This window comes from Musca domestica, unplaced genomic scaffold (assembly GCF_030504385.1).
Source record: "Musca domestica strain aabys unplaced genomic scaffold, Musca_domestica.polishedcontigs.V.1.1 60, whole genome shotgun sequence".
In the NCBI taxonomy this organism is placed as follows: Eukaryota; Metazoa; Arthropoda; class Insecta; order Diptera; family Muscidae; genus Musca; species Musca domestica.
Window position 1 is genome coordinate 2,458,829 of NW_026712364.1, and position 22,211 is coordinate 2,481,039.

Consider the following 22,211-nt stretch of genomic DNA (forward strand, 5'->3'; position numbering starts at 1 on the left):
GTAAAGGAAACATTAGAAGAAATGTGGCAAAAACCATTAAAATGCCGAATATCGGGAGGTAACCAAATCGTGAACCTACACATGCAATGTTTCGCCAAAGGAGTTAGAACCCATTATGACCTACAAATACCAATTTTCAGAAAAATTCGTGAAAAAATGTGGCAAAAATGTGGCAAAAATCATCAAATTACCCAATATCGGGAGGTACCATTATATGGGGGCTATACCAAAACGTGTACCTATAATTTCATTGACTCGCCACACGAACTGGGACCCATTATGATCTACAACTACCAATTTTCAGAGAAATTCTTGAAAAAATGTGTCAAAAATTATCAAAATACCGAATATTGGGAGGTACTGTTATATGGGGACTATATCAAAACGTGGACCTATACATACAATGTTTCGCCACACGAACTAGTACCCATTATGACCCACAAATACCAATTTTTAGACAAATCAGTGAAAAAAATGTGGCAAAAACCATCAAAATACCGAATATCGGGAGGTACCGTTATATGGGGGCTATACCAAATCATGGACCCATACATGCAATGTTTCGCCACCGGAACCCATTATGACCAAAAAATACGAATTTTTTAGAAAAATCCGTGAGAAAATGTGGCAAAAAAATTAAAATACCGAATATCGGGAGGTACCTTTATATGGGGGCCATACCAAAACGTGGACCTATACATGCAATGTTTTGCCACACGCACAGGGACCCATTATGACCTACAAATACAAATTTTCAGACAAATCCGTGAAAAAATGTGGCATAAATCATCAAAATACCGAATATCGAGAGGTACCATTATATGGAGACTATACCAGAACGTGGACCGATATATCTCATTTTCAATACCATTCATCCTAGACACAACAAATCGCTCTGCTAAATTTTGGAGCTCTACGTCAAATAATGTGGGCTGTATCGTGATTTCAACAGACAGACAGACGGACATCGTTAAATCGACTTAGAATTTTATGCTGATTGTGAATATCAATACTTTATGGGGTCTACGACGAATATTTAAGGATGTTACAAACGGAATGACAAAGTTAATATACCCTCCTTTCCAAGGTGGAGGGTATAAAAATAGCACGTGTGTCTAAAAAATTGTTCTTGAAATCTTAAGGTGGAGGGTATAATAACCTATTTTTTATTTGAAAATGAGTTTCATGTTTCACAAACTCAATTCGCGCATATGTACTCCGTTTCGTTTACTTTATTTGCATTAGTCTGTGACATTATAACCCACACATTTGGGCCCACACGGAATTTACACAGTTGGTCTTCACTGATCACACAATACGAGTATTTGAATATATTTTCAGAAATTGATTGTTTTTTTTTCACTAGCATCAATAACTAACTCGTCATTGAATACCGAAACATTTGTTATACGTCGAAGTGCGAGAGAAAGAGCGCACGGGAAATTAATGAGAATTGTTGACATCATTTTTGCTATCAAAACAAACATTGAGAATGTGTCAGAATATTTAGTTCCAATTAGAAGTTCAATTAGAAAACACTCCCCCGTCTGCAGAAAAATTATAAAATTTTTACCGATATTGTTAGCTGGGAACGATGGGATTGAAATTCCTATTATGTTTGGCTCTTCTCTTGGTTTGGGGCACCACCCGGCACCAGGTGAATGCCCGACTTGTTGTCAATCGTAGTCATGTTGCAGATTCGTTTAGATCGCTCGTCAGTGGTGTTGGCAGTCAATTGGCCAGAGGTTTTCCCCGGCCCAAAGAGCTGTTGCGGCAATCGAAGCAGTTGTTTATTGGCCTGCCAGAGCGTGCCGTGTTCGGTACCATACATCAGTTATGTGAGTATCCAATTAGCATATCGAGAGTATCAAGGTGAAAAAATAGGTTTGTTGAGTATAATATTGGATTGAGTTTGTTTATTATTTCCATGTTTGTTAATAGATGATTGGGTCTTATGCGATTTAGATGGACTCGAATTTATAGAAATTCGTGCGCTAGATTTTTTTGGAGAAGGCGATTAGTTGGCGATATAAAGGTTAACATGCAGATATTATATTGAAACATAATCTTGGAGCCAATGTGGGGACGCCCGAAATCAGGAGGTATCCATGAAAAATTGGGTTTAAAGGAAAGCCAATAATTCAAACCGATGCAGCTGATTCAGTTAAAAATTTTGGCCAAAAACTTTAAACCACTGAAAATCTATATTCGTCTATGCCTGAACGTGGAAAAGCAAAGCTTTCAAGGATATGTAAGGGTAATATGGCAAAATACATTAAGAAGTACTCTTCTAAGGTTCTAAAAGGATATGATCAAATATTATAGCATGGGACCCTTATAATCACTCAAGCAAGGCGATACAAAGGATTGAAATGAAGACTACTGCAAAATATCATAATAATTACTTAAGAAATACGAAACCTCGATAGGTACTCATACAAGAAGTTACAAGGATACTACGGCAGGAACCGTCAAAGTATGCAAGCTTTTTTCTACTAATTCTATCTATTGCAAGAGGGCTTAATGAGAATTTTTCCAAGGCGGTACAATTATATGCAAGGATTCTACTGCAACATACTTTAATAAGAACCCAAGCATGGTCCTACAAGAATATGCAAGGATACTAATGCAGATACCTAAATAATTAATGAACAAGGGCTCTAAAATGTTATACAAGGATACTACGATAAAAGTCCTCAATAAGGACTCAAGAAAAATCAGGATGGCAAGAGATCTTAATTGGTACTCAAACAAAGCGTCACGAGGATATGCAAGGATACTACAGCAAGAGACCTTAATAAGTATTCAAGTTAAGATACTACTTCAAGAGAGCTTTATAGTTACTCAAACAATGCTCTACAAGGATATGCGATGACACTACGGCAGGTACTCCAGCAGTACTATATATGGCTGTGAGGATACCATTTAGTACGGTTCGCACACTGAGTGCACAATTGGGATCACGTTATATAACCATTCGTATTTCGAGAGGCAAGCCACAATAGCGATGATCGGGTACAGATGTTCAGGTCGTACAATATGGGTCAAGTGGTATGATTTTCAAGCAGATTTTTAGGGCGTCTAAGAGGGATCGGGAACTCTTTGCATAATTTATAAGGTTCAGGTTGGCAGCTCATTGTGAGGTTGTTCGTATTTAGAAATCCAAATAAATTGGGAACTCGTTGTGTAACCGTTTGTGTTTCGATCGGCAACTCAATATGGGAATGTTCGGGTGCAGATGACCTGGTAGCTTAAGATGAATTGGGATCTCGTTTTATAACCTTTCGACTTCGGATCGGCAGCCAAGTGTGAATATGTTCGGATGTGGCTCTTTGGATGGTCTTTAATGGCTGGAAGATTTGACTAGCTACTACCGCAGTTTATGACTACCTCTTATTCAATATAAATATTTTAAGTACGATCGGAACAATGATTCTAAGCTCCTGTGGAACAACGAACCAAAGCTACTGTGGGATAACGAACTAAAGAATACTGTGCAACGATGAGTCAAGTCTTCCCAGCCAAGAACTGGGTTAGTTAGAGGAAAATAATCATTAAAAAACAAGTAAGCAAAGGCTACAGTCGAGCGGGGCCGACCGTTGAATACCCTACAACACTATAATAAACGATACAGTTTATATAGGCGAGATACTCGAAAGAATTTCACAAAATATTGTGACGAATAATAAAAGAAAACCATCAGGTTTCGTTCTCTAATTTTCGAATAATAGCAACCTAAACTAATTTGCACATTTCTAATTTATTGGTAGATGTTGCACTTAAATGGTCTTCCTAGAACTGGAACCAATATTTCCCAAAAACCTATAATCTCTCAGAAGTGGCAAAAGATTAACATTTATTATTGGTTTTTGACTGAAACGCATCTATATGAGATATAGACATTTGACTATATTCTTCAACGAAATCAGCGTTAACGAAATAGTCTTTCCTGTATTTGTGAATTCTCCAAAAAGTCACTGGAATGGACATTTTCGTATTTTGTCTACAAAAGTTGGTAAACTCCTTTACACATTCAATATTTTTTGATGGCCATCCAAAACTGCTTGGCTTTTGCAATGTCCGGTAACCCCCATTCAAATTTGCGTGAAGATCAGGCGATAATTACGACCTGCTGACAATTTTGCAGTTTTGTTGGTCCATTTCAACCCCTAAATATATGGCGATCATCTCCAAAAAGAGTAGGCTTATATTCTGACCCTCATCTTATCCCCATGCAAAATTTCGTAAGGATCGGGCCATAAATGCGATCTGTATATGATATCCTGATATCCTAACTACTTAGTTTTGTTAGCTGTAGAAATATTACCAAATGTTTAATTCAAAATGAAAATATGCCAAAAATATGACAAAATTGAAAAAATATGAGAAAATGTTAAAAAATCAATATTTTCATCTTTAGAGAGATATTTTTATGCGATTTTTTTAGACGTTTTTTCTTTCCTGCCAAGAGGCCATTCTGAATTAATGAGAACTGTTGAAATCAGTTCAGCCGTTCTCGACATATAAGAGATCTTTCAAGCATATCTTCTTTGATAGACATATATATCGCACATATTTTGCTATATATCCGATTTGTTGGATGTTAACATGAATGTAAAGATCAGAAGTAACCTTGTCACGGCTTTGTGATTTCGCCGGGATTTAAAATATTCGCGGTTTTATGAAAAATTTTGAATTTTTTCAACAAAAAAGATATGGCCTATTTTACCCGCTAAATATTATCCGATGACCACCCAATTTGGTAGGCTTCTTCCCCGCCCTAAACTCTAGCTACATGCGAAATTCCGCGTCGATTGGTCTATAATTGCGACCTGTATAGCTACTGCAAAATCCGACATTTTTTCAGTATTTGGTCCATTTCAACCCCTAAACATTTGGCGATCATCTCCAAAAGAAATAGGGTTCTATTCTGACCCTAGCCCCACCTCCATTCTAAATTTCGTGAAGATCGGGCCATAATTGCGACCTGTAGCGTGATTACAAATTAACATGGACAGACGGACAGACTGACAGACGGACGGACGGACATACATAGCTAGATCGACTCAGCTCGGCGAGCTAGGAAGATCCATATATACTTTCCTATGTGGGAAATCAATATTTCGTGGTGTTACATAATTTTTGGCCCAATCAAACTTATAATACCCCCAACACATAGTGTTGTAGGGTATAAACATTAACTATCCTTCCTGCAAGTACCTTGCAGTATCAAGCCCTACTATTGTCCACAGACTGATCACTATATGTGCCTGCCATAATCAAGTAAATGAGAATTATTTACCTTATGCAGTAAACGGCATTTTGTCGGTACATTGAAAACGAGATATATATGGACCACGTTTAGGTATAGCTCCCATATAACGACACCTCCACATTTTCGGTATTTTGAAAGCTGCTGCCACAATTTCCAACCAAATTCGCTGAAGCTGGACAATTGGGGTTCCAGTTCTTACAAAAATTCTCACCTTGCAAAATTGTTCGATTCAGAACCACTAATTGGTATGGCCCAAAAAAGTTTCTGCCACAATTTCCAACCAGGTTAGATGAAACTTGTTAATTGAGGTTCTTTGTAGGTGTGTTCTCTCCTTGCAAAAAATGTTCGATTCAGGTCCACTATTTGGTATAGCCCCCATATAACGAAACCTCACGATTTTCAGTACTTTGAAAGTTTCTGCCACAATAGCCAGCCAAATTAGCTGAAACTTTCGATTTGAGATTCTAGGTAATTCACTTCTCTCCCTGCAAAAAGTATTCGCTACAGGTCCACTAATAGGTATTGCCCGCATATAATGTTATCTCCCGATTTTCGATATTTTGCATGTTTCGGCCACTATTTCCATCCAAATTAGATGAAACTTGACAATTGGGGTTCTTAGTAGGTCTGTTTTCACATTGCAAAAAATGTTCTATTCGGGTCTACTAAACTGTCCTCCCATATAACAGCACCTCCCGATTTTCGATATTTTGAAAGTTTTTGCCCAATTTCCAACCAAATTTGATGAAGCTTGACAATTGGATTTCTCGGTAGGTCAGTTCTCCCTTGCAGAAAGTATTCGCTGCAGGTCCACCCATATAACGTTACCTCTAGATTTTCGTTATTTTGAAAGTTTTTGCCACACTTTTCAATCAAATTAGCTGAAACTTGGCAGTTGTTTGGTTCTCTCCTGCAAAAAATATTCGCTATAGGCTCATAAATTGGTATGACCCCCATATAACGGTATCTCCCCATTTTCGATGTTTTCTGCTTTAAAAGTTTCAAATCAGCTGAAACTTTACATTTGGGGTTCTTAGTAGGTCTGTTCTCTTCCTGCAAAAAATATTCGATTCAGGTCCACTAATTGTTATAGCCCCCATATAATGATTTTGACGATTTAAGCCACATGTTCTAAAGTATTTGTCTACAATTTTGTATTTGTATATATAGGTTCAAATATTCCTATAACGCCCAAATAGCGGTACCTCCCGATATTTGATATTTTGATCAGTTAGCCCGATTTTTTCACATTTTTGTTTTAACTAATGGTGAAGAACTCAGCTGTTTCCTTAGGATCTTCACTTCTCCATTCCTGTTAGCATCCTTATTCTCTTCTTGGACAATATGATATTCCAAAATTTACTAATTCATATATTTCTTTCAGGTTCCGCATATATACATTCCGAACGCATATATCCTCAAATATCACCCGAGATAGAAGAAATGTCATTTCAACTACGGACACCATGCAGCGCCGAAAGTTTTCCCATTGAAGAGGCAGAGAATATCTTGGACAGCCCCAACTTTGATGTGAACAAAAAACTTGTACTGTTCGTTGGTGGTTGGACATCGACCATTGAATCGAATTCGATCGCGTATTTGGCCAAGGCATACAATTGCAGAGGTGATTATAATTTTTTAGTAAGTTCGAAACGATATTCAATATGAAATTAAATATCATTTAAATTTTTCCATTTACAGGCCCTTAATGCCTCCTATTTCATTGATACCCTTTACAGTTGGTCGGCATTTAATACCGAGGAAATGGGCCGTTTTGTAGCAATTGGTTTGGAGAAATTGGCACGAGAAGTTCCAATCGAAAATATACACTTGGTTGGTTTCAGCCTGGGTGCTCACATTGTAGGCTCTGCTGGCCGATATTTCCAGGAGATGACAGGCCTACGCTTACCTCGCATAACCGGTTTGGATCCAGCCAATCCCTGTTTCAATGAAGGGGAATATTTGTCAGGATTGCAGAGGGGTGATGCCGACTTCATTGATGTCATACACACCAACCCGGGGGGTTTGGGTAAAAAAGATCATATCGGAGATATTGATTTCTATGCCGGTGGATTTTCAAATGTAAAACCAGGCTGTTCAATGTTTCGTTGTTCGCATCAGCGTGCCTGGCGTTATTATGGCGAAAGTGTCTATCCGGGACATGAATCGGATTTTATGGCCACACGTTGTAGTTCATTGCGTAAAGTACACAATGGAATGTGCAGCAGACAACCGGTACCAATGGGCTTTGCAACACCGTCGAGTGAGAAGGGTATTTATGTAGTGCCGGTAAAATCGAAATCACCCTATGGAGGCACGGCAAATCGAGATGATGACATTATCACAAGTGAATGTGGCTTGTGTACTACCAAATAGAATAGGATGGGATAATATTGGAAATAAAAAAATCTATTGAAATCCATTGAAATCAATGTGGCTGTTGTTTTTCTAGCGAAATTATATGTCAACCAGTAAAGAAAGTCCTAAAGTCGGGCGCAACAGACTTTATGATACCCAACACCACTTTGCTAATTTAGTAGAGCTCCACATAACAATTAAAAGTTTTGATGGGAGAATTCAATCATACACGCTATGATTATAATTATAATTTAAAGTTCAAAGGACTAAATATGCCGAAGCATTTGTATCTTTTAAATTCGGACTTGTATTGCCCATTTGGTGCAAAATTAATTTGAAATCAGATAAAGATATATGGGAGATATATCCATATCTGAACCGATCGCGATAAAATTTGGCAAACATATTTCTGAGCTATTAGACGTTTGGTGCACAATAAAAGGTAAATCGGACGAAGTTATATATGTGAGCTATATCCAAATCTGAACCGATCTCGACAAAATTTAGCAAAGGTATTTCTGAGCTGCATTTGATATATTTCCCCACATATTGTTGTTACAGAGTGCATATTACGGCTGCGGAGGACAAAAATAACAAATCGGATGAACAATGTATATGGGAGCTATAGCTATATCTGAACCGATTTCGATCAAACTTAGTATACTTATTTTCAGGCCTAATTTTGTTGTATGTACAAAATTCCATACTATTCGGGCTTATATTACGCGTTTGGTGCACAATAAAAAGCAAATCGGACGAAGATATGTATGGGAGCTATATCCAAATTTTGACCGATTATCTCCAATTTCAATAGGGTTCGTCCTTGGGCCAAACAAATGATATGTGCAAAATTTCATCTGGATAGGGCAATAAATTCGACCTGCATTTTGTTCACAAGGATACATGGACAGACGGACAGACGGACTGACATGCATAAATCAACTCAGAAAGTGATTCTATGAAGATCCTCAAAAGTAACTATGGGTCTATCTCGCTTCCTTCTCCATGTTACAAACAAATGCACAAATACATGGTTTAGGGTATTTTTTACTAAGGGTACGTTAGTAAAAAAAAGCTGTAATTTGGAACGAATTTTATAATTCTCAAAAACAACAAAATCCGTAAAAAATTCTGTTAAAATCTTAAAAATGCCGAATGTAGCGGTAACATTAAGGTCTATACGACGACATGGGTAACATAGGTCATAAGCCATTACAATATTCAAACGCGAAACATGAAATATATCGCTAACAATGTAGTTAAAATCATCAAAATACCGAATATCGGGAGGTACCGTTATATAGAGCTATACGAAGACGTAGAGCGGCACAGGCAATTTTCTGTCATAAGCTGTAGAATTCATTTCAAACTTCAAATACCAAATTTGAAAGAATTCCGGTGAATAATGTCGCTAAAATCACCAAAGAACCGAATATCCGGAGGTACCGTTATATGGAGCTATACGAAGACGTGGAGCGGTACAAACAATTTTCTGTCTTATGCTGTAGTATTTATTACGAATTTCAAATTCCAAATTTGAAACAATTCAATTGAAAATATTAAAAATACCGATTTTCGGGAGGTACCGTTATATGTGGGCTATACCAAAACGTGGGATTACATGACCCATTTTCAATACCAAAAGTCCAGCTGACATAACATACATTTGAGTAAAATTTTATCAATCTACTTCAATTCATTCGGAAGCTAGAGTGATTTCCACATAGGGACGGAAATCGCTAAATCGACATAGAATTTTATGCTGATCAAGAATATATATATATTTTGTGGGGTCTAAAATGTATATTTTGAGGTGTTACAAACGGAATGACAAACTTAATATACCCTCCATACTATGGTGGAGGGTATACAATTAAGGCGTTTGACTTTATTGCAGTGCTTTTATTTCACCCCGTATAGGAATTATATTCCAATATGACAACAGTTTTCTGTAGACCCAGCGAATTCCAAATCACTGTGCGGTTAGTTTTTCTTCTCTTGAAGTATCACAGCATATTTTATTAATTTTTCTTCCCATTTTTTGACCATTTAAGATTCCTTATAACAGATTATGTTAAAGACAGAAAATTGCGAGCTGAAACTCAAGAGTCGCCTCAAAATGGAAATCGCTGGTAGAAATTTGTTGCAGCATTAATAGAACACTATCTGAGACGCTTAATGTTTATAAAATACGAGATCTTCGTAGATTTCAAAGATTTAAAACTTTTCAAATGTCCACAGTTCAGTAGGACTTCCTCCTCTGACACGATATATTCTTGGCAGACTTTAGAAGCCAAATATCTCAATACAATAGCCAAATATTTCACATTAATATGTTTGCTGGGATATCGTCCGTGCTCTTTATTTGGTTTCATTAATGCCAATATATATTTATTGTAGGCAATTCATTAGAAAATCATAATATTGACTTATCATCTTTTAGTAATTAACTAAAAGTAAAATGAATTCATAAGGGCGGCTTGCCACACCCCATATTCCTGCAGAATGTTAATTTTTCGTATTACTTGTATGCATTTATTTTTGATCAAAACGATCATCACTAGGCGTCGAGTGAGTCATCAATGTCTGGATGCACACGATCTACTAACCGCGAATACAAATGAACCTATTTTTAACAGACTCATGTACCTAATGATTCTTTGTGTAAATTTGTTATTGTCTTAGTCGTTGTCTGACCAGTAGTCGGTCAACAGTAGCCGAACATTTACACCTATCAATCAATGATCTATAATATAATTTTAAAAATTAAATTAACAGCTGAAATGTAAAGTAACATATACGTACACACATATATTGAACGCTGGAGAATCACTATGGGAAGTGAGAAGTTAAACCGCCCTTATATGTCTCGGCTATTACTGCCGCGTTTTTTTTCGATTTAGAATTGGATCAATTAAAATTCACCGCTTGTTTCCCATAATAAAACGATGTGGACGTGATATAAAATGTAAACATTGCAATCAATATTGTTGGGTATGAAATCAAATTAATCATTTACAGAACAGAGTCGTACATCAGCTATTTTTATGGGAGGGATATATAAAATATTCTCATAAAAGGCCATCGTCCTCGTACAATTTTGTTGCATAAATTCACTTATTTTTGCATTAATGCTTGCAATGAATTGACTTCATTTTACACCATACAATTGAATTTTGAATATCATATATTTGAAAATATGTGCATATTAATTAAACAATTCGATCGTTAATTCGAAATATATAATGACCCTGGAAGAATAAATATTTTTTTTGGAATTTATTTTGTAAAAAAGCACACATTTAGTCATGCTATTAGAAAAACCAAAAAAAAAAAAAAAAACAATTAAAAAATGGTGCCAAAATTACATTGATGTTCATTTCGTTGATGGATATGACCAATTATCGGAGATACAGCAAATAAAATAGAGAAATCAATATTTTCAAATATTGTTTTGAGCAAATGTTACGAAGATTTCCATGACCTCGTGATATCGGTCAAAAACCAAAATAAAACTTTAGCAGGACTATATAACATTAAATATTCCATATGCATGAAAAAAATTGAATGTGAAATTTCTGTTCTTTCCGAATTAGATGCTCGAAGTAGTAGGAATATATGCTTCTTCAAATACCAATGCTTTTTAAGAAGTTGCATGTTTTTGGAAAAAAAATCGTGGTACCAGGAAGAGCTGGCCGATATATCGCATCTTCCCACTAGATCTTGTGTTGGTAGAACAATTAGGTTGTGCCAAGTTTGTAAAGAGTCGGATGCTTATTTCGAGTTTTATGAGAGTCATGGTTATTCCAATGTGGTACATTCGAAATTCGAAGACAATGTATTGCTTATTTCAAATTTTAAAAGATATATGATTTTTTAAAGGTTCATCCTTTGTGGGGGAGGTACCAAGGAGTTGCCCGATGTATGTATAGAATGTAGGTGGGGATAGGGTCAGAATAGAACCCTATTTCTTTTGGAGATGATCGCATAATATGTAGGGGTTAAAATGGACCAAAAACTGAAAAAAAATCCTGATTTTGCAGTTGCTCTACAGGTCGCAATTATAGACCAATCAAAGCGGAAGTTAGCATGGGGCTAGAGCTTAGGGCTGGCCTTCCAATTTTGATGGTCATCGGTCAATATTTAGTGGGTGAAATAGGCCACAACATTTGTGTTAAATAAAAGTCAAATTGTCCATCAAACCGCGAATATTTATAATTCCGGCGAAATCACAAATAACCGAACAGGTCAATTCTGATCGTTACATAGATGCCGATAGTAAATATATCGGTTATATATAGCGAAATATATACAATGTGTATATACAAAGGAAGGGGATGTTAGTTAGAATGATTATATCTCAAGAATGGCTGGACCGATTTTGACAAATTTTGTCAATTGATAATGCCCTCTTGACATAAAAGTATAAAATCTAAAAAAATCGCAGAAAAATGTGCCAATAAAGATGTCAATATAGATTTTGTAGTATTTTGTGACATTTTTTTATTTTTTCATATTTTTTATCGCATGCGATTTTTCAATTTGACTTATAATATTTTGTAATATTTTTTCACCTTACAACACAGGTTGGGGATATTATATAAGTATTGCAAATATCGTCCGATCCTCACGAAAATTTTCACAAGGGTAGGGTTGGGCTCAGAAGGGCTAGGCCTATTGTTTTAAAAGATGTCCGCAATATATTAGGTAGTTAAAATGGACCAACAACTAAAAATTTTCCTGATTTTGCGGCCGTTATAAAGCTCACAAATAGAAACCAAAGGAAACGAAATCTAGCAAAAGTTAGAGTTTAGGACAACGGGTACAATGGACCATCACCAGCATTACTTACAGGCGACATCCGAAATACACAAAAGGCGAATTTCTGGCTTTTTATGCTGATTTCGTTGACGAATATAGCCAAATATAGTAGACAAGCAAATCATATAAATAAGTCTAAATTTGGAGATACAGACACGTCGACACGTCTGTGAAGAGAGTTAAGGACAGGGAAGAATTCTAGCATTTTGGATGACCATTGGATTATATTAAGCTGTAAAATGGACTGCAACAACTTAAGCCCGATGGAGTGCATAAATGTTGGGCAAATGTCCCTAGTCAAAATCCTAATTTCAAAAGTGAAATCTTCCAATATGGATTTGGACATAAGGGGGCTTCTAACATATTGTAGTGTTGTAGGGTATAACATGGTCGGCCACGCACGACTATAGCCTTTTCTTACTTGTTTTTAAATTTTTTTGAATGAAAGCAAAAAATTTCGGAATAGCATAAAATTTTAGAATGAGTTTAGATTTGTTCGAATTGGTCACCTTTGGCACGAATTATGGTCTTCAAACGGCCAATGAAACCGTCACACGCTGTCTGAATGTTTCTCTGCGGTATTTTGGCTCATTCCCGGCGAAGCGCTTGCTTAAGGTGATCCACGCTTCGGTATTTTTTTAGTGCCAACCTTGCTTTCCAAAATACTCCAGACACAATGGTCCAACGGATTGGTATCCGGAGATTTTGGTGGCCATTGTGCGTTGGAAATAAAGCGAGGAACCTCATTTTGTGACCATTCTGTGGTGGCGCGTGCTGAGTGCGATATTGATGAGTCCGGTTTGAATATCCAAGATCTGTCTTTTTTTGTGGAAAATTCTCACCAAAATGCTTTTGTGCGCTTGTAAACAATATAATGAGATGTCACTGGAATAATTTTAACAGCTGTCGGACAAGTGGCTTAGAAATGACAACTGTCTGAATTTGGTTGCAATTTTTTCATCTCACCCTTTATATGTGGGAGCTTAGCTATTTGTGAACCAATTTTTTCCAAATTTGATGTACTTGCTTCTAGACTGAATTAGATCGGGTGTGCTAAAATTCAGATCTTTTGGGCTGATATTGGCCATTTGATGCACAATTAACACGAAATGCGTTGAAGATATATATATATATATATATATATGGGAGCTATATCTAAATATGAACCAATTCTCACCAATTTCAATACGGTTCGTCCTTGAGCCAACAAATATTGCTTGGAAAATTTCATCTCAATTGAGTAATAAATGAGACCTGCATTTTGTTCAGAAAAATACATGGACGGACGGACTTTCAAGAGTACTCCCGGTCGACATCGAGCGAGTTTTACGGAGGTCTGTTTGCAGTATATAACATTATACCGATATTTGTTGGTAAAGGAAATAGTTGGCTAATATTAAAACAACGCCCCTGGCTTTTATTGCATTTTTAATTATTTATTGCATTTTTAAGAATAACAAAAAACTACAAAAATATCAATCGATTAAACAGCATACAAAAAACACTTTAAAATATAAACTGAACAACATTTTGGGCAACTAAGTTGACATTTAATCGGTTCCGTTTCCATATTTCCCAGCAGGTGAACAATGGACGCTGCTCATGTTTGCCACAAAAGCAACTACATCACAAAATAACGACACTCATTTTAATACCTTATTTGTCCGTTTGTTGTCATTTTAGGTATGTACGTGTTTTCAGGTGTCCACATGCCGGCATATCAAGTCGATATCTATGGATAAACTTAGCAATATGGACACACACACATACACACACGTCTTTACATACAAATTAATTCAGTGCTTTCTTATTGTTTTGCCTATTCTTTCTTTATAATTTGTCTGATTTTATTTTAGAATTGCCACATTGTGTGGTCGGTCGGGGGGCGAGGGGGTGTATGTTGCCTATAGCTCTCATTGTATATAACCAAGTATCGAACAATGAATACATTTCAGTTGTAGAACATACGACGACGCGGTATCCTCTCTCATTCACGACGATCAACCGGAATCTAGAAGTTGTGAATTTTACATTGCCTATTTCCTGCCAAATTTTTAGTGGATATTTATGGGTTTTAATTAAATGAAATTGAATTATTTTTGAAAAAAAAAAAATCTCAAAATGAAATTATTTGTGTTGTGCGCAATATTGGGACTTTGTTGTCTGCCAAATGTTCAAAGCTTGGATTTAAGTTTCAAAAATATCGTCACATCAACTGCCGATGTAACCACTGGTGTTATCAAGGATGTGGGCAATAAATTGCCCACCCCACAGGGTTTGTTCGAGACTAGCAAACAATTGGTTGCAGGCTATCCATTTGAGTTTGTTTCTTCGGCAGTCAATCAATTGTGTAAGTAGAAGTGTTAAGAACATGAATTATTTCTGGTTTCACTGGGCGTTTGAAGGTCATAATTCGTGCCAAAAGGTGACCAATTCACAAAATCTATACTTATTCTAAAATTTGATGGTATTTCCGACATTTTTTGCTTTCGTTCAATAAAATTAAAAAAACAAGTTAAAAAGCAGTAAGTTCGGCCAGGCCGAACTTTTAATACCCTCCGCCATTTGCAACGAATTTGGAAATTTTCAATAAATAAAATCCTTAAAAATTCTGTTAAAATTTTAAAAATACCGAATATAGCCTTTATATTGGCTTCTATACGACGTGGACATACATAGGCATTGTTTGTCATAAGTCATTACCATATTCAAATTCGAAACTTGAAATAAACGGTGAATAATGTAGCTAAAATCATCAAAATATCGTATATAAGGAGGTGCCTTTAAATTGGAGCTGTGCGAAGACCTGGACCAGCATAGACAATTTTCTGTCACAGGCTGTAGCATCCATTACGAAGTTCAAATACCACATCTCAAACAATTTCGGTGGGTATTGTACCTAAAATCGTAAAAATACCGAACATAGGGAGGTACTGATATATGGGGCCTATACGAAGACGTGGACCCGCACAGACAATTTTCTGTCACAGATTGTAGTTCCCATTACGAACTTCAAATACGTAATATGAAACTACTCCGGTTAATAATGACGCTAAAATCATCAAAATACCTAATGTCGGGAGGTACCGTCATATGGGGCTATACAAAGACGTGGACTTTCACAGAAAATTTTCTGTCCTAGGCTGTAGTATCCATTTCGAACTTCAAATACCAATTTGAAACAATTCCGGTGAATAATGTCGCTAAAATCATCAAAATACCGAATATAGGGAGGTACCGTTATATGGGGGCTATACGAAGACGTTGACCCTCACAGACAATTTTCTGTCTTAGGGTGTAGTATCCATTTTGAACTTCAAATACCAAATTTGAAACAATTCCCGTGAATAATGTCGCTAAAATCATCAAAATACCGAATATCTGGAGGTACCGTTATATGGGGGCTATACGAAGACATGGACTTGCACAGACAATTTTCTGACATAAGCTGTAGTATTCATTACGAATTTCAAATACCAATTTTGATACAATTCCGTTGAATAATGTCGCTAAAATCATCAAAATAACGAATATAGGGGGGTACCGTTATATGGGGGCTATACGAAGACCTGGACCTGAACAGACAATTTTCTGTCTTAGGATGTAGTATCCATTTTGAACTTCAAATACCAAATTTTAAATTACTTCCGGAAAAAAGGTCGCTTAAATCATCAAAATACCGAATATCGTGAGGTACCGTTATATGGGGGCTATACGAAGACATGGACTTGCACAGACAATTTTCTATCTTAGAGTGTGGTGTCCATTTGGAACTTCAAATACCAAATTTTAAACAATTCCGGTGAATAATGTCCCTAAAATCATCAAAATACCGAATATAGGGAGGTACCGTTATATGGGGGCTATATGAAAACGTGGACCTACATAGCCCATTTACGAAGTTAACCTGCCTACTAGAAAAATAAGCATGTGTGCAAAATTTTAGCCATCTATCTCAATTCATTCGATACATAGCTTGATTATAACAGACAGACAGACGGACAGACAGACAGATGGACATCGCTAAATCGACTTAGAATTTTACGCTGATCAAGAATATATATACTTTGTTGGGATATTTCGAGGAGTTACAAACGGAATGACAAAGTTAATATAAACTCCATAGTATGGTGGAGGGTATAAAAATATAAAAATTATGGCGTTTGACTTTGTTGCAGTTTTTTACCACACCCTGTATATTCTTCATCAGCATAAAATTCTATGTCGATTTAGCAATGTCCGTCCATCTGTCACTCTAGCTTCCGAAGGAAATGAGGTCGATTGATAAAATTTTACTCAAATATATATAGTATCTGCAGGACTTTTCGTACAGCCTATGACAGAAAATTGTCTGTGCAGGTTCACGTCTTCGAATAGCCCTCATATAACGGTACCTCCCTATATTCGGAATTTTGATGGTATAGCTCCCATATAATGTTTCACCGATTTTTTTCCAAGTTTCGCAATTGAATATTGTAATGTCTTATTATAAAAGTTGCATATGCAGGTCCACGTCATTCTATAGACCCAAATGTAACGGCTTCATTCGGTATTTGTAAGATTTTAATAGAATTTTTATCGGATTTTTTTTTATTTATGAAAGTATCCAAAATCGTTCCAAATGGAACGCTTTTACTTGTTCAGATATTAATATATGTTTTAATTGTAGGTGCATCGGCTCTCTCATCCAATGCCATTACTCCGAAAATATCTCCAAACATTGATAAAATGTTCTTCCAGTTGAGAACGGCATGTAATCGTTATAGTCATCCACTGCTAAAGGCAAATGAAATGTGGGCGAGTCCAGAATTCGATCCCAAAAAGAAAGTGGTCATATTGGCCACAGGGTGGACTACAACTGTGAATGAAACCGACACCATTGATGTATTCGCCAAGGCCTATGCCTGTCGGGGTGATGTTAATTTTGTGGTAAGTGCGGATGAGGTTAAAATTTTCCACAATTTTTAAAATATATTTAATTTCAGGCCATCGATGCTGGTTCATTTGTGGACACTCTTTACACCTGGTCGGCATTTAATACGGAGGAATTGGGAATGCATATTGCCAAGGGCTTGGAACAATTGGAGAAAATTGTTCCACTCAAAAATATTCATTTGATTGGTCATAGCTTGGGTGCCCACATCATGGGAGCTGCAGCTCGTTATTTCTTTGAAAGTACTGGGAAATTGATACCACGTGTCACCGGACTGGACCCGGCCAAACCATGCTTTAATGAGGGTGAAGCATTGTCGGGACTTATGAGAGGCGATGCCGAATTTATAGATGTCATCCACAGCAATTCCGGTGTCTTGGGCAAACGTAATCCCACCGGTGATGTTGATTTCTACCCAGGTGGCTTGGATCCCCTGCCACCGGGTTGTGTCAGTGTTACCTGTGCCCATGCCAGGGCATGGGAGTATTTCGCCGAAACAATTTATCCGGGCAATGAAAACAACTTCTTGGGTGCACGTTGTACATCGTTGACTCGTTTGCGTGAACACAAATGTCCCAAGCAAGATGTGCCAATGGGTTATGCGGCACCGACCAACATTAAGGGCAGCTACTTTATGGAGGTACGCGGTGAAGCTCCATTCGGCATGAAAGGTGATAAAACACGTTCGTTGGCCAATGATCAATGCGGAAAATGTCCGGATGCAACAAAAAAGGCATAGATGTGTTGTAAATTTTTCGTTTTGTTATTTTTTATTATCTTTGCTTTTTTATTTAAAACAAATATTTTTTTCCGTATATTTTAATTGTTATTTGTTTTGGAAATTTTGTATGTAGTTTTGTATTTCAACATGAAGATTGTAGGAACAAGTTTGCAAAATAAATGGTGGAATTTTTTCGCAATTTGAATCATTGTTGGGGCGATGCGTTTATGGAAAAATACAAAAACTACGCAATGTGTTTATATGTATGTAGTAGTGTTTACATCTATGTAGTATATCTATGTAGTAGGGAGAGTACATACGCGTATGTTAGCCTACAGTTAGAACAATGTAATTCACATATTGTAAATTTTCACACAGAATTCAACAAATAGTAATGATAACGTATTATAATTTGGAAAATTTCAAAGGCGCCCCTGAACTGATACCTATTCTTATGAGATATCATTTTCTAAGGGTCATGACCCTCAATGTAACACATGTATGAATTGTAGGCCAGTTTGAGATTATAATCAACTCCATCTCCACATCATAATTTAAGTTAATCTTGGTGGTTGTGTTTCATATTGTGCAATATGCAATGAATTTTGCACACATGTTTTTTTTTTTTGCCAGTAAGCAGGTTAAGTTCATAAATGGGCCATGTAGGTCCATGTTTTCATATGGCCCCCATATAACGGTAACTCCCGATATTCGGTATTTTGATGATTGTAGCGACATTATTCACCGGAATTGTTTCAAATTTGGTTTTTGAAGTTCGCTCACAGCCTAAGACAGAAAATTGTCTGTGCAGGTCCACGTCTTTGCATATCCCCCATATAACTGTACCTGCCGATGTTCGGTATTTTAATGATTGTAGCGTCATTATTCGCCGGAGTAGTTTCAAACTACCTATTTAGAGTTCGTAATGGGAACTACAGTCTGTGACAGAAAATTGTCTATGCAGATCCAGGTCTTCGTATAGACCCCATATAACGGTACTTCCGATATTCGGTATTTTTATGATTTTAGCGACATTATTCACCGGAATTGTTTCAAATTTGGTATTTGAAGTTCGTAATGGATACTACAGCCAATGGCAGAAAATTGTCTGTGCAGGTCCACGTTTTCATATAGCCCCCATATAACGGTACTTCCGATATTCGGTATTTTGATGATTTTAGCGATATTATTCACCGGAATTGTTTCGAATTTGGTATTTGAAATTCGTAATGAATATTACAGCCTAAGACAGAAAATTATCTGTGAAGGTTCACGTCTTCGTATAGCCCCAACATAATGGTACCTCCCTATATTCGGAATTTCGATGATTTTAGCTACATAATTCACCGAATTTTTTATTTAAGTTTCTCATTTGAAAAATGGTTTATGACAAAAGTTGCCTATGCAGGTCCACGCCGTCGTATAGGCCCTAATATAACTGCTACATTCGATATTTTTATACCCTCCACCATACTATGGAGGGTATATTAAATTTGTCATTCCGTTTGTAACTCCTCGAAATACTCATGTCAGACCCAACAAAGTATCTATATTCTTGATCAGCGTAAAATTCTAAGTCGATTTAGCGATGTCCGTTTGTCTGTCTGTTGTAATCACGCTATCTTTCAAATGAGTTGTGATAGAAGCTAAAATTTTGCACTCAAGTTTATTTTTCCAGTAGGCAGGTTAAGTTCGTAAATGGGCCATGTAGGTCCACGTTTTCATATAGCCCCCATACAATGGTACCTCCCGATATTCGGTATTTTGATGATTTTAGCGACATTATTCACCGGAATTGTTTCAACTTTGTATTTGAAGTTCGAAATGGATACTACAGCCTATGTGAGAAAATTGTCTGTGTGCTCCCAAATTTCAGTATTTTGATGATTTTAGCGTCATTATTCACGGGAATTGTTTCAAATTACGTATTTAGAGTTCGTAATGGGAACTACAGTCTGTGACAGAAAATTGCCTATGCAGGCCCAGGTCTTCGAATAGGCCCATATATCAATACCTCCCTATATTCGGCATTTTGACGAGTTTAGGTGCAATACCCACCGAAATTGTTTGAGATATCGTATTTGACGTTAGTAATGGATGCTATAGCCTGTGACAGAAAATTGTCTATTCTGGTCCAGGTCTTCGCACAGCTCCGATATCACGGTACCTCCCTATATACGATATTTTGATAATTTTAGCTACGAATATGGCAATGGCTAATGACAAACAATGCCTATGTAGATCCACTACGTATAGACCCCAACATAACGGCTATATTCGGTATTTTTAAAATTTTAACAGAATTTTTAACGGATTTTATTTTTTTGACAATTGGCAAAATCGTTCCAAATGATGGAGGGTATTCAAAGACCTGCCCGGCCGAACTTACTTGTTTAATTTTATTTAGCATAAAATTTTAGAATAAGTTTAGATTTGTTCGAATTGGTCACCTTTGGCACCAATTATGGCCAATGAAACCGTCACACGCTGCCCGAATGTTGTTCTGTTCGGTATTTTGGCCCATTCCAGGCGAAGCGCTTGCTTAAGGTGATCGACACTTTGGTATTTTTTAGTGCCAACCTTGCTTTCCGAAATACTCCAGACACAATAGTCCAACGGATTGGTATCCGGAGATTTTGGTTGCCATTGTGTGCTGGAAATGAAGCGAGGAACCTCATTTTGTAAACATTCTTTGGTGGCGAGGGCTGAGTGCGATGGTGCTAAGTCCTGTTGAAATGTCCAAGATCTGCGCCAAAATGTTTGCGCGCCCAAGGCTTTAGTACACCCTCCAGAATATGTTCGCATTAATATTCGGCATTTATTCTGTTGCCAGGGTCGATTAATATTAGCGGAGAGCGACCATCGGCTGTTATGGCGGCCCACACCACTCTTTAGCTCTTTAGCAAGTAAACAAGATCATTTTGTATGAATCGATCCATCCGTCCGTCCGTCCGTCTGTCCATGTTAATTTGTAATGACGCTACAGGTCGCTCTTTTGGCGCACTAACGAAATATGGGATAGGGTCAGAATAGAAGACTACAAGCCACAATTATAGACCAATCGACGCGGGTTTTTTGCATGGGACTAACGTCTAGGACTGGGCAGAATGCCTACCAACATAAAGGACAATATCTAAAAAATCGCTCAAAATTATTCCGAATTAGACCCTAGGTATCATTGGACCAAATCCATTTTAGGACATTTGAAGTCTACCTAGGAGTGTCAGTCGGTGCGTCTGTCTGGCTGGTTGCACACGATAACTCTCGAAGGGAATATCCGATTTTGTCCAAACTTTCAAACATAGCTCGAGTTTGTAGACGGGCAATATCGGCCCACTCCTTTTGATACCTCCCCACAAAGGTCGAAATTTTCAAAAAAAAAAAAAATATTTTACTGCACATAAAGAGAAAGGATAATGCGGTTTTGCTCCAACTTTGCAAATCCTAATATTTGTGTCAGTGCAAGGTAAGGTGTGAAAATGGTCAATATCAGTCCACTCCATCAAGTAACTCCTCCTAAAGGGTCAACATTTTGAATATGATATATATCTGCGAACCCCTTCTGATTTCGCAACCACTTACATTTTTCAATTCTTTCATCTGTCATAACTTGCGAAACAAGTTGGTGATTCTTTACAACTCGCTATATCAAAATATTTCTCTAAACCAGAAACCTTGGTGTTGGAATTTATCATTTCGCATAAAATGTTCGATTTTCTTGTAATTTTGCCTGGCATGTACCCCATATAACGGTACCTCTCGATATCATGTATTAAGGGGAATATTCCCAAAGTAGTTATATGGGGTTCTCATTAGGTACCATTTGTTCTGGCAGATAATTGTCGAAGCGTCTCCACCTTTTGTAATGCGCCCATACATTTGAACACATTATTTAATGGAATTTCCCAACATATATCGCTAAATCGACTTAAAATTTTATGTTGATCAAGAATATACACATATACTTTGTTGGGTCTAACATGAGTATTTCAAAAAGTTACAAACGGAATGACAAAGTTAATATACCCTCCACAAAATGGTGGAGAGCATACAAATTACGGCATTTTATCATTTCTTCAACTCAAACTTATATTTCCCTGAAA

General features: G+C 36.9%; 1 protein-coding gene across 3 annotated transcripts; it reads left to right on the forward strand.

The window, feature by feature from the left end:
* The first annotated feature begins 1,416 nt into the window (after positions 1–1,416).
* Positions 1,417–18,313, forward strand: LOC101895544 (vitellogenin-1). Of its 3 annotated transcripts, none has more exons than XM_005181713.4 (3): positions 1,417–1,838; positions 6,660–6,916; positions 6,977–7,707. In XM_005181713.4, the coding sequence occupies exons 1-3, from the start codon at positions 1,595–1,597 to the stop codon at positions 7,649–7,651; spliced, it is 1,176 nt and encodes a 391-aa protein (XP_005181770.1). In that variant the 5' UTR covers positions 1,417–1,594; the 3' UTR covers positions 7,652–7,707. The 3 variants fall into 3 exon arrangements, with proteins under 3 accessions (XP_005181770.1, XP_058985362.1, XP_005181751.2); XM_059129379.1 differs by lacking the exons at positions 6,660–6,916; positions 6,977–7,707 and adding exons at positions 17,124–17,383; positions 17,440–18,313 and having other exon boundaries at positions 1,518–1,838; XM_005181694.4 differs by lacking the exons at positions 1,417–1,838; positions 6,660–6,916; positions 6,977–7,707 and adding exons at positions 14,395–14,804; positions 17,124–17,383; positions 17,440–18,313.
* Positions 18,314–22,211: the final 3,898 nt, after the last annotated feature.

Coding starts and splice junctions, on each gene's coding strand:
- LOC101895544 (XM_059129379.1), top strand. CDS start 1,595: ATGGGATTGAAATTCCTATTATGTTTGGCTCTTCTCTTGGTTTGGGGC. Junction 1,839..17,123: donor CGGTACCATACATCAGTTAT/GTGAGTATCCAA, acceptor TTTTAATTGTAG/GTGCATCGGCTCTCTCATCC. Junction 17,384..17,439: donor GGGGTGATGTTAATTTTGTG/GTAAGTGCGGAT, acceptor ATTTAATTTCAG/GCCATCGATGCTGGTTCATT.